Source organism: Falco biarmicus, chromosome 1, assembly GCF_023638135.1.
Source record: "Falco biarmicus isolate bFalBia1 chromosome 1, bFalBia1.pri, whole genome shotgun sequence".
Taxonomy (NCBI): Eukaryota; Metazoa; Chordata; class Aves; order Falconiformes; family Falconidae; genus Falco; species Falco biarmicus.
Genome location: NC_079288.1, coordinates 18,155,196 through 18,167,727, shown reverse-complemented (window position 1 = coordinate 18,167,727; position 12,532 = coordinate 18,155,196). Strand labels below are relative to the sequence as shown.

Here is a 12,532-nt window from a genome sequence, read left to right as displayed (position 1 = left end):
GCTTCAGCGTGCAGATCTGAAATAGCATTGTTCAAGCTTTAACTATCTGCTACCTGCTGATTCCCTGGGATTCAGAACAGAATACGGGACTTTTTTTTTTTTTTTTACAAATGGGCTGGGTTTGGAGCTTTAAATCTCTCCTTTCGTGAGCAAGTGCAGACTTGGAAAGCAAGTGCAGACTTGAAAAGCATTAATTATTTTGTACTATCTGTAGAAACATCTTTCTGTAGAAGCTGGTAAATCTTTCCCTCCTGCTTTGCAACTGTCTTTACAAACTCAGGTCCTGCGTATTTGGGTGTCCCTGTTGGCGCGGGAGTGGAGGAGCGGGCTGGGTGCCAGCATGCCAGACGGACTCTGGAAGCATTCAGTGGAGCTGCTGGCTCAGGCTGTCTTGACGTACTTCAGCAAACTGAGCAGCAAGAACTTACCCGAGAAAGGCTTTTCTCCTTTTTTTGAAATTGTCAGTAATCCAGAGGGCCACATATGTGTGTGCAGAATTTAACCTTTTGGTCTCCAGCTCTGCCCAGTGGAGAGGAGGAGGTCCTCAGTGCTCCTGGAGAAGATACAGATGACCCAGTTCAGCTGTGTTTAAGTTTTAGGCTGCTCTATATTGGAGCACTGTAGATGGGTCTGTGCAGGTGGACCTCGTCCCTCAGCTGCATCCTGGCAAGCAGTACCACCGAGGACTGGGCACCTGGACCCTCAGACTCCCCTTTGTTTGCCCTACCACCTTGCAAAACCACGCATGTAGTTCATAGCATGCAGAGCAAACACCAAGAACTTAATGAATTGAAGAGAAGCACAGGTTTTGTGTAGGGGTGCACCTTTACAAACCAGCTGGCTCCAGTTTGGTTTCTCTGAGCTTGGGAATTTCCTGGGTTTGGGTGTTTGTTCCAGCTACTCAGCCCCAAGCAGCCCCAGAGGCATGTGTCTGCATGGAGGCCAAGGCATGCTCCTTGCCTGCTCCGTGGTGGGGGAGAGCAATGTAAAGACTGTGAAATGCTGGTTTCTCGTACAAAACTCCTTTGCTTTTTATTCAAGAGCAGCAGGTTGGTCTTGAGAGGTGGGTGGGTGGCGGTGAGCACACTCTGCTTCCCGCATCACCTTCATGCAGGGCTTAAAGCAGTGCATTTTTGTATGTGCTTGCTGAGAAACAGCAAAAATCGGGAGCGAATGGATGGCCAGTGCTTGCTTTCTCCTTTACATGCCTGTTTAATTGGATAATACGCGTGGCCTTGCCTTTTTGTTTACCTTAGGGTTTGTTATGACAAGATGGATTTTTCCTGGCTCTTGCTTGCACAGTATGTAAACCAACATGACGCAGTACATGGTCCATGCGGGAAGTTTGCTGCAACTTGGAAACTCCGGCTGTTCTTCAGTGCATCCTGTTGACATCAACTCGTTGCTTGGTGCCTGCGTTGCATCTCTGTGACCGGGAAGCATGCATCTTTTCATGCTTGTAGCTGCTTGTGCTGCTCACCAACACACAGGGGCTTGTTTCAGCTTGTTTTTTTCTGTAAATTTGGGAATTTGGGAGAAGAGATCTCTACCTTCACCTCTGGAACTGGTGAATTTTTGGAAACCATGGGGAGGGAGTTTGCATCTTGAGCTGTTTTTGTTCTCCCCTTTTAGTGCAAACAAATTGCCCTCTAATCTCAGGATGATTTTTGTATGGACTTTTCCTCCAGTCCTGCGTTTCTGAGCCCTTGTTTCCTACCTATGGAGCTGTTGCATGTTTGGGTTTTTTTTCTCCCCCTGTGCATCCTAATTCCTGGGTGATTTCTGTAATTTATCAGTGCTAGCTTGTCAGCAGAGACTTGGAATAAAAGGCTTTGTAGTGTGCTGCTTAGCTGGCTGTATAAACATGAAAGTATCAGGTTTTAAACTAGCTTGCTCACATGGCTTTCCTCTGCATAGCTTTAGCCGAAACACTCCACTAGATAAAAGGGATGCTGAGAAAGTCCAGGTCAGGTGGAAATTGTCTGAGAAGGGGTGTAACATTGATCTTTGTTTTAGTTTTACTTTTATTTCTTGTAACCTCTCAGTAAGAGCAGGGAATGAGGATAAATTGTTTTCATCTCTTGGTAGTCAAAGATTAAGATGGATGAGGCAGTGCCTGAAAGAAACTGTTTAAGAGCCCAGTTGTATCCCCCCTCTCTTGCATCTTGGATGAAGTTGGCTTTATGCTTCCCGCTTCCCAGGTGCCCTTCCCCATAGTCCTCCTTAAATATCTGAGCTGATGAGTGATTGCCCTGAGTTTTCTGAGCTCTTTGAACTAGAGTAAATGAGAAAGGGTCTGGAAATGAGGTCTCTCATCAGTTACTTGCCTTTTACCTCTGAGGACAGGAGTTTGCATCGGGTGTGGCATTTAATGCACGGGGTTTGGTGGCCCTTAGGTCACATCCTGCTAAGCCTGCCTGAGCCACTGGGTGTTTGCCATAGCTGGTGCAGATCCAAAAAACTGGGAGTTTTAGATCCAAACATCATCCCATAGAGTTTAAGAGTAAAGAAAGGATGAAGGAGGCTTTGGGTAAGAGGCAGCGTGGTGTTTGGGTTCAGCCTCTGGGATTTCATGGTCTTCATTTGCCATTCTTTGTGCACATTTTCATCTGCATCTGAGATTCAAATCTGCAGGGAGAAGTTTCTAGGAAACTTCAGACAATATTCATCCTGTTTTGGGAGGGCACAGGAGGGGTGTCCTGGGAAGTGGGGTTTTTAGGCTGTGAGAGCAAAGGCACTGTGCTCGTTGTGGGGCGTGTACTGCAGCATCATTGCACTTTAGGTGTTTAGTGAATTCTGTTTGTAAAAGTGGAGTCACTTCATCACATAAACTGCCTGTGGGTTTGAAAATGTGAGACCCTTGGATAGGGGAAATAGTTTTGTTGGAACCCCAATATTTTGCCCTGTTCATGAGAGAAAAAGCCTGTTTGAGGTAGGGTGGGAGGTGTTGCTGTTTGGCACCCATGCACGGTGCAATTAGAACTGACTTTACATGGCAGATGTGGAGCTCCTGTGCTGGGACAGAGCAGGAGCAGGGCTGGCTCTGCTGTACCCTGGAGCAGCTCCTGTCCCTGCCCCGAAGCAGTCCTGCCTTGGCAAGTCCTCCTTCTCCTGTCTCTCCTGTGAACCTCTCATGGACGATTGAGAGGCTCCTGGCACCTTGTGCAGTGCTGTCTTAATGTTGTCATTTTGTTAATGAGCGTCTGAAGAAGATGCTGGCTGGATCTGGGTGCAGGCGGGGACTGCTGATCCCTTGTGTTCTGCTTTGAACACTCAGGCACTGACAGGGAAGGAATGTCAGAGAATTTGCACCCGACAGGGTCTCCCTGGAGTGCTGCAATAGCTGGAGTTGAGTTCTGAAGCACCAAGAGAATTCCCTACAGAAACACATCACTGCTGTTGCTCTTGCTGCTCTTGCTGCTGGAATAGCCCCTGGTTGGCATCCTGCATAGAGTCACTAAGAGGAGACCAAAGGTTGAAGATGCTTTTTTAGCTCTCTTGGCTCTTTACCCTGAGCTAAAAGCTTCAGGGTGGGGAGGAGGTGGTGGGTGCAGGCAGGTCGGGCAGGACGCTGGGCACTGGCCCTCCGGTGTGTGGTGGGGTGGCTGCCTTCCTGCCTTTCCTGCTCTTTGATGTGCTGCAGGGTATGCAATGAGCATCTGCCCTCTAAGAGAAAACAGATTTAGAGTTACAAAGTTCAAAAAAGAGGGAGCAATTTTGCTTAATCATTTTCACACAGATCCACAGGCGTTTCTGTAAGAGCGAGCGGCATCTGGTTCAAGGGCAGCCTTGGCTGCTTTGAGCTCTCCTGCAGCTTCTGCAGTCTCAGGCAGAGATTGATGTTCCAGATGCTGTTCCCAGCAATTGGATCAATGACATGCTTATTCAGACTTTTCATTTTGTAAAGAAAAAAAAAGTAGATTATACTTTTTAAGATCATCTGAAGTATCAAGGATCTGTGAGCCTTTCTCTTTTTTTTTTCTTTTTTTTTTTTTTTTTTTTAATCCCAGAGTAGGGCACTGCAAATTATTTCCGTATTTATGAAAACCACTCAGAAAGCAGAAGGAAGTGAGCTGCCTGCCTTGGTACCTTGGTTATTCTCCATTCCCTCCTTCCAGCTTCTAGTCATTGTAAGAAATACAGGATTTTTTTTATTCTAACCTCAAAACATTCATTTCAAGGGGAAAGGACTTAAATGCAGTGATGCCCCACTGCCTGCAAGCTGTCCTGGTGCACGCTTTCTGGGCATCTCCAAACTTGTGTGTGTGTGAAAATTACTGAGCGACAGGGAAAGTGCTGGAAAGCTTTGGGGATTTGGTTTAAATCTTGATGAAATGCAGGGCCACTGCCTGGTCGGTTTGTCAGCTGCTGGCACCCTTTTGAGTTTGAGGTGGCTGCAAAAATGGCTGCTGTGAGTTTGCCGCTGTGGTTTGCCAAAAGCAGGCTTGTTTACCCGTTTCCAGCTATAGAGGTGTCAATGCTGCGTGCTGCAGGGAGCCTAGTGGTGGCTGCTGTGGTGTTTTGGAGTTGGAGAGGGCCTGGGAGAGACCAGTGTTGCTTGCCAAAGTCCCTGGATTTGGCAGGAGCTCTGTCTGTGTCACCACAGTGAGTCCCGTGGGAATATAGAGTCCTTGAGCACTGCACCAGCTCTCTCCTCTGCCTTGGCTGATGAGCTTTAATTACTGAGATCACAACTGCTGTGTTTTCCTTGGGATGCTATGGCTCCATTTGACTCCTGGCATACTCTTCAGCTGCCCTGGAGTGAGAGTTGCTGATGGTGATCTGTAGAAGCTGCTCGCCAAGAGAAGTAGCAGCATCTTGTCCATCTCAGGAAGCGTTTGGCTGGCTGCTGGGATGCACCCCGAAGCCCATGCTGGGCTTTCAACTGTGTGAGCATGTGGCATCTGAGCAGATCTGTGGGTCTTGGCCGGGGTAGATGTCGCAGGTTAATTTTTGCCTGTTTGGGGTCTGCATGCTGCATGAGATACGGAAAAAATTTCCACAAAGCAAACTGGGATTAAGCTGCAGAATTTGTTCTCATTAGTGTAAAATAAAATCTGGTGTTTCTGATGTCTCTAAGGAGAGAAGGAGTATTAACTCCTGGAGAATGTAACTGGAGGATACTTAAAAGGCAAATTGTTCACATACTTTCTTTAAAATTTGCATGAGTGTAGTAAAAGGTCATCCTAACTGCAGAGTCTCCTCAGATCCTCGCCTGCTGGTGGCTGATTGCAAGAGCCTGTTGCTAAGTGTTCCTGGAAACAGAATAAAGATGAAGCAAGATAATTGAACAAGAAGGAGGGGGGTGGGGGGAAAGCTTGGAGCTCACAGCCGAACCGCAGGGCTGCCAAACAAGATGAGTATGTTGGAGTTTGACTCGGTGGCTGCATTTAATCAGTTCTGACCCAGGGGTGGGGAAGGGGTGACCAAGCCTGAAACTTCGTGGCAGAACCTTGGAAAAAGCCACTTGGATGCAAGTGGATGATTTGCTTGCGTTTTGTGTGGCTCATCCAACTCCAAACATGTTGCTTCCTAGTGTTGAGGCTGGAGTGGGGATGAGAAGGCAGACCGTGCTTCCACAGTGCTTTGGGCTCTCTTCCTGGGTAAAATTTCTGTTCCTGCAGTGTAGATTTTGTTAGCCTGGGCTCTTCTCCTGAATGGTCAGTTATCACAGAAAACAATGGGATGAAAAAAGAACACAAACAAACAAATCCAGATCTTGATTAAGGCAGAAAGCCTTCAACTCCAGATGACTTGCAGGGTATTTTTCTGCCCATCTCAGGTCAAGCTCCGCTCTGAGGAAACAACTAATGGTTGTTTCCTATGTTGCAGAGTCAAATAAACCCCTGATGCAGCTCCTTTTTATTGCTGAAAAGACAAGGAAGCAAGGCTTCCTTCTTATCTTTGGGCTTTCTCTAGTTGAAGCGCTTGTAAAAGCACTAGACTTTATCCATCTCCATGGATCGATTTCCTGGAAACAGTTTTAATAACTGTTTCTGGAGTGGTTTTTATCATCCCAGAGCATTTCAGAAACCCTGAATATAGTAACAGTCACATCTGAGGAAGGTCGCTGCCAATGCACAGCAGTCTTCAGCATTTTATAAAAGAACAAATGATTGGCTCTTCCTTTTGCACAGAATCTCCCCTATTCTCATCAAAAAGACAAGGTAGTGCTCCCGCCACCCAGCCCTCCGCGTCACCTCCTGGTTCACCATCCGCTTGAAGCCTCGGTGGCAGAGCAGGCACCAGGCACCCTCGGCTCGCTGAAGGCTGCAGTCTCCAAGCCTCCCCCTCCAGCTGGGGCTGGCTGTCAGTGGAGGGAATTAATACGCCTCATCTTATCTGACATTCTGAATGCCCCTGTGGGATTTGCGTTGTCATCAGTTCCTGGCAGCAGCCTCTTGTTTGGCTGTGGCTGCCTTCGTGCCGTGCTCAAGGCTTGCTCGCACCAGGGGTCGGTCCTGCCTTCCCGGTGCTGTATTTCATCCATGTGCTGACTCATGGACACTTGTCCCTTTGAGAAACTATGTATTTTGGGACTTCCATCAGTCAAATCAGGAGGTAGCTGGAGCTTTTGACCTTGCTACTGATTTATCACCATCCCTGTTCATCTTTTTAATTGGTTCAGCAGTTGCAAGACACGCTGCTCAAACCCTAAAATAAGAAGAGGGAGCCCCAGCCTGCTGTCTCGTTCCTCCCCGGTCAGTGGCTCTGAGCTGGGGCCTCTTGTGTCTTGGTTTTGTGGGCCAGATCAGGTTCCCTCGCTTGTCCTGCACCTGGCCCACCATGTGTGCATGTTGTAAACCCCTCAGCTCTGTCTCCCTGGCCCCCTCCACGCTCACCCGGCACTGATTATCCCTCCTCTGCCTGTGTGCCCAGCCCATACCACGTCTCTGCTCCTGCCCGTGGCCCTCCTGATTTCCCTGTCCCTCTGCCTTCTCCTCGCAGCTAATGCCACCAGCTTTGCTGGAGCACAGCGCAATGGGACAGCCCCTCTGCGAAGGAGCAGTTGGGTGGGGAAATGGCTTCTCCAGCTTCCCGTCTGCTGGCTTGTGCTGCCATTGAGCTATTAGAACATCTGAGCTGTGGGCAGCTTTATTCTGCTCTGGTTTTTAATGTGTGCAGGTGATTAATTACGAACGTGCGATCCACAGTGGCTCAGTGTTGGGCAGGTTTATGTTGCCAGCCCTTGCAGCCTTTCTGCTGAGGGGCTGAGTGTCAGTTTGGGGAGCAGGAGGAGGAGGAGAGGTGCTCAGCAGGAGGGCATTTTCCAGGCAGCCTGACCCGTTACATCCATCCTGCCTGTGCCACGAGTCAGTCTGATGGTCTTCCCCACAGGGCACTGAGCTCTGGAGCTCAGCTGTGCTTGTGAAGTGTGTTAAGAGGACACGGAGGCTCTGAAAGCATGTTATCATCGAAAGCATGTTATCATCGGTGGTTTAGCCCAGAGCGGTTTTGGCGGTGGGATGTTTGCACAGGATAGACGTTATGGCTCCAGAGGAGAAGTCAAGCGCTGTGGCTGCACTGGGACAGCACAAGCTATGGGACCCCCTTCCACCCCGGGAGCCAGGGAGGAGTGGGATAACTCCAAGCTGTCACTGGTGGGGATTGCTCTTTGCAGCTGGAGCGAGAGCATTGGGGTCTGGTTGGCTCCCAGTGTATTTTGACCTCAGTGTGGTTATGGAGTGAATCTCGAGCTGCGCTGCCCTTCCAAGCTGTGAGCAGAGCCCATTGCCTGCCTTGTCTGCAAAGCTCAGAGCTGCCCCGGCAGCGTGGGCTGCTAGCAGACATCGGGGCTGTGGTTACGACCTTTCTAGCTCTGCAGCTGTGTAACCTTTGCGTGAAAATCCTTCTTGGGCTGCAAATCAGTAGTGCTTGCCAGACTGAGATTCGACACCGTCGGCTCTGAGACACTGAGGTGGATGCAGCTACAGGGAGGGCCACACCAACCAGTGCACCCTCTCCTGAGATCAACTGGAACAACTGGAGGAAAGCAGTTGCTTTTAAGTAGTTTGAGTGTTTGCAGCGATGCAAGTGCTGTGTTGAGAGGAGGTTTTTGTAACGAAGTGTCAGCAGTGATGCTCTGGATGAGCTATTGCATTTCAAAAGATGCTGTATAACCAGAGCAGGTTTCCCTTCAGTGGGTGCATCAGCAGCAGTGGGCACAAGAGGGTATCTGCAGATGTCTCGGTCGTTTTGCAAAGGTCTCCCATTTTGCTGGTCTGGGGGATGTCCTGGGGAGGTCACTGTTCACAAGGCTCTTGGTGCCATGGCATCCTGAAGCCCTCACTCCCCTGAGTGAATTACAGTGCTAACAAATACTCTATTGTTTTCCAGTATTTTGTTGGTTTGGTTGTGTAAGGTTCCCTCTCGGATTAAATGCTGAAAACAAAACAGAAACCACACTAATACCTCATTGTATGGATTAAACAAACAAAAAATCCCAATTTCCCTACAGATTTAAAAGGCTTTTGTGTTTGGTGGGAACTCTGTCTAAACTCGGGGCTTTTCCGAAGTGTTTTTTTCTTAATGACCTGGGCTTGCAAGGCGTTTGACCTCGAGATTACTACCAGCGCTCGATGCCAGCTCCCTTTGAGTGAACAGTAGCAGCAAAAGCAAAGGCAGCGGGCGGGAAACCCAGGCTGTAATGTGCGGCGGTTCTGGCAGCCGTCCTGCTGCCAATGACAGATGAGACTTGGGACCAGGAGAGACCCTGAACTTCAATTCAGCGTCCCAGACTGCCACCCCACCCCTCGCCTTTCCTATAAACAGATGGAAAAATATCCCTTCCCCATAGAAGGAGAGAGATTATTATTTTTACTTATTACCTTTGTGTTTACATAGCTATTTCTTACTCAGTGCTAGTCATTTGGGGGTATAATTTATAGGGGCCATATATGATACACTTCTACATGTGTCTTAAATTTTTCCCACAAACACTTTAACTCCCTCCGTCCTCACTGCTTTTTATGCATTTGTCTTGCTGTCTTACCTACCAGGAAGGCATGAAAAAATGCCTGTGAAAACAGGTAACAGAAGGTGGGTTCAAAGTGGTGGCAGGCCCTCTGGGTTCTCTACTCATTTTTGTGGTAACACTGTGCTCCCATTCTTCTGGGGGTAAAGAGAGAGTGCTTGGCTCAAAGAAGAAATTCAGGGAGAAAAATGGTTTATGAAATATCTTGAGATGCTCACATACAATCTTCGTTTTAAAGCAAGGCATATGTGTAGAGGAAAAAAAGCATTTCTTAGAAACACATGGAGGTGTATTTCCTAGTGCTGGGTATGATGCTGTATCCTTAAATTCTGCGTTGTCGTTGAGCTGTTGAATGCAATTTGAAGAACATCTGGAAAAAAAGATGTTTATAAAAGACGTTCTTGTAATGTTGATAGACCAGCCTGTCTTATAGCATCCTCCCTGCATGATTTGCTGCCTGTGGTGTTACCTGTATGTTTAGACAAATGCTACTTTGCCCTAGTCCTGGGATCAAATCGAGCCCCCATCCCAGTGTCTCTTTGAAACTTGTACGTGTAAAACAGCTAGGCCACCTCTCATGTTTGCTCTAGGCCCTGGGGCTTTCCTCTCCATAGATCATGTTAACCGCTCTTCAGTTCTACTCAAATTAAATGTTTTCCTATCAGATGTGGGCTGTGGAGTATCCAGCCTGTCAGCCTGTGTGTGCGTCAGAAGGAGAGGAGGCAGCTTGTGCTGTGAGCCGGGCGCATGTGCCAGCCATATGCTGCTTTGCCCTCAAATAAAATGCTCAGCTCGCAGTCCGTTGGATGACTTAGCCTGGGAAATTGCAAAGAGCAATGGTGCCAGTGCTGAGCGATGAGGGCAGTAAGAGCAAGAATATGGGAGCAAGTGAGAGAGCCAGGACGTGAGGTTGGGCTGGCCCGGGTCCCTCACCCCAGGGCTTTGGCTATGGAGCTCCTCGGGGGAACAAAGGGTAGCCCTCCGCTGGCAGCTGCCTTGCCAGAAAACCCTGCGGAGAGGATTTCCTTCCGCTTCAGCTCCAAAGCTTTTGCCGTTGTGTTTCGTGGTTGGAAGAACAAAAGCCCTGGGTTGCAAGCTAGCTCCTGCCAGGGTCTCCCCTGCCCCCCCGCCGGCTGCGGGGCAATGCAGGCGGCCACGCTGGACCATGCTGTGCCAGTCTCCCACCATGGAGCCACAGCGAGAAGATGGAGGTGAGAAGCCGGACTTTTGCTTTGCTTTTTTTCTTTTTTGCTCGCACTGAGTCATATGGCTGGTGACTGGTGGGGGGAACATCCACAGCAGGTGCTTCCAGGCTGACTGCTGGGGGAAACCGGTCCTTTTAAAACTTCTAAAATCCTTAGTTAAAACTGGGCTTTTTTCCGTCGTGGACAATGTGAGGACAGAGTGGAACAATAACGCAGTGGCCCCAGCTGCCCACTGGTCTGTATGCACCAGCAGCCCTCATGCCCTGCACTGTCGGTCTCAGCCGTTCACATCAATCTTCTTTATTGCAATTCCAAATCCTCCCTCCTCAGCTCATTAACGTTCTCAGAGCAGACATCTCTCTCACCATTGTATTTTGTAATTAGATTTTGATTTGCTTTCAGAGAGAAACAGCAGCACAACAGACATTAATTTATCCCAAGCCTCTCTCGGTCTCCTCTGTGTCACAAGGTCAGACCTTGGCGTGCAGCATCTGCCCTTGGTGCTTCCCCCCTCTGCTTGGCTCCATGTTGTTCCTGCACCCTGTCCCCTTCTGCTGAGGGGGTTCCCTTCTGCACAAAAGGAAAGGAGCAGTGAGAGAGGGTTGGGAGAGGAGCTTTTGCCCAAGCTGAGATTGAATCAAAGGGACAGGCGTGAACTGGATTTAAATCGACGGGGCGAGGGAGCAGCTTGTTGTTCTGCAGCCCCATGCCTGTTGTCTGAAGAGCCTGGGTGGCCCCTGGTGCTTGTAAACCCTTTAAGGCACGATGTAAAAGCCGCAGTTTAACATTGCGAGCAGGCGAGGACAGAGAGGTCCCCTGCAGTGCCAGACTGTGGGAGCAGAGCGGTGGCGATGGCCGTGGCTGTCTCACCAGCCCAGAGCCGCTCCGTGCGGCAGAGCTGGAGGCATGGCTGGGCAATGGGCTCTGCCAGTCCTCACAGCTCTGGCCCAAGGGCGCTTTTCCACTTGGGTGCTGCTTTGTGTTCCTCAGACTTCATGTTTCAGCCTATGGCTCTCGAAGGAGACGCTGGCAAGAGGTAAGCTTATGTCTGTAATGGAAGCCCCGCAGTGCTCTTGCATGGGCATTCGTGGGGCTGTTGGAAAAGTGGGGTCTAACCAACACCTCGCCAGAGAAATTGCCCAGACCCTGGGGGTGTTGCCATCAAGGGTGGATTTTTTAGAAGAAAAATGGCTTTGCATTTCATTAGTGGAAAGCAGCAGCCATCCACATTAGGAACATGTTCATTATTGTTGAGGGATCTACCTTAGAGTTTCTAAACCAGCCGTGGCTGTTGCTGGTCAGGGTAGAAGTGTGGGCTGCAAGAGCAACAAAGGCAGTGTCTGCCCTGCTACTGGTATGGGCAGGTGCCTCTGAAACCTGTTTCTCCTGGGCAGAGGCATCTCCGTGTCCTGTGAAAGATGGAGGTGTGAGAGCGTTTACAGCTTAAGTTCACACAACAGCAGAGAAACGCAGCCCCTGACGAGGACGGGAGGACCGCTTTCCCACTGGCCGGGGCTCATTTCACTGCAAGTAGTTATGCTTTATCTTTGCCAGCATTAACTGCTGTATGCAGCTCAGGATTTATGTTAGTAAGTGAATGCGACCAGGGCTGATAAATCAGTCAGCACAACCAAAAATAGCGCCTGGCAGCTGTTGGAAGTAGGGGATCCCTTCCCCACCAGTACGCGCAGAGCAGGAGGGGATTTCATCTACCCTGGCTGGGTGGCAGCCCTGCGCAGAAACAGCCGTGGGCTGCTGGGGAGACCTCTCGTCTGACACCTTTATCTGGAAAAATTACTGTGGCTGTCTGCAAACTTCTCTCCAACATGCATCTCAGCCAGGCATTTCCCAGTCATCAGGGTGGGGGAAGTAACAGAGCCAGCTGCCAGTGTGGAGAGCAGCTTTATGACCGCTGCTGAGTGCTGCTGCATGGCGTGACGTCTTGGGATTGCCTCAGACCTCAATTAATAAGTGATCATTTTAAAGCCTCTCGTGGCGGGTTGTGGATGGACTTGCAGAGGGAGCCCAGCCCTGCGGTTTCCAGGTCCTCCAGGACAGTGTGGTGATGCTTTGTATAGGGATAAGGTTACCAGAGGAATCTGGTGACTCTGGTTTTTCCACTGGACTGCTGTACTTAACCACCTGCACAGGAGCCAGAGACGTTTCTGTAAAGCTGATCAGCCTGTACAGCGTCTTGCGGGGGCTGTATTTTCTTGCTCCTTCTCCAGTGGGCGTCCTGGGGTGAGTATTGAATTTAGCAGGCATGCGGCCTGAACCAGGAGTGAAGGGCACTCAGAGAGGATCAGCTGCTTTTTGGCTGAATAGCCTGTAGATTATTTCCACATCTGTGTTA

At 49.5% G+C, this 12,532-nt stretch overlaps 1 protein-coding gene across 2 annotated transcripts in view; it reads left to right on the top strand.

Annotated features, from left to right (window-relative positions):
- NXN (nucleoredoxin) overlaps positions 1 to 12,532 on the top strand; it is a 54,054-nt gene that overhangs the window by 21,658 nt on the left and 19,864 nt on the right. Inside the window, exon 1 of one of the 2 annotated variants that reach the window (XM_056330289.1) lies at positions 10,039 to 10,185. The exons of the other annotated variant lie outside the window; for it this stretch is intronic. Within the exon in view, the coding sequence (XP_056186264.1) occupies positions 10,180 to 10,185 (6 nt within the window). The 5' untranslated portion in view covers positions 10,039 to 10,179. Of the gene's footprint in view, positions 1 to 10,038; positions 10,186 to 12,532 lie in introns of those variants that run through there. 2 annotated transcript variants of the gene reach the window in all.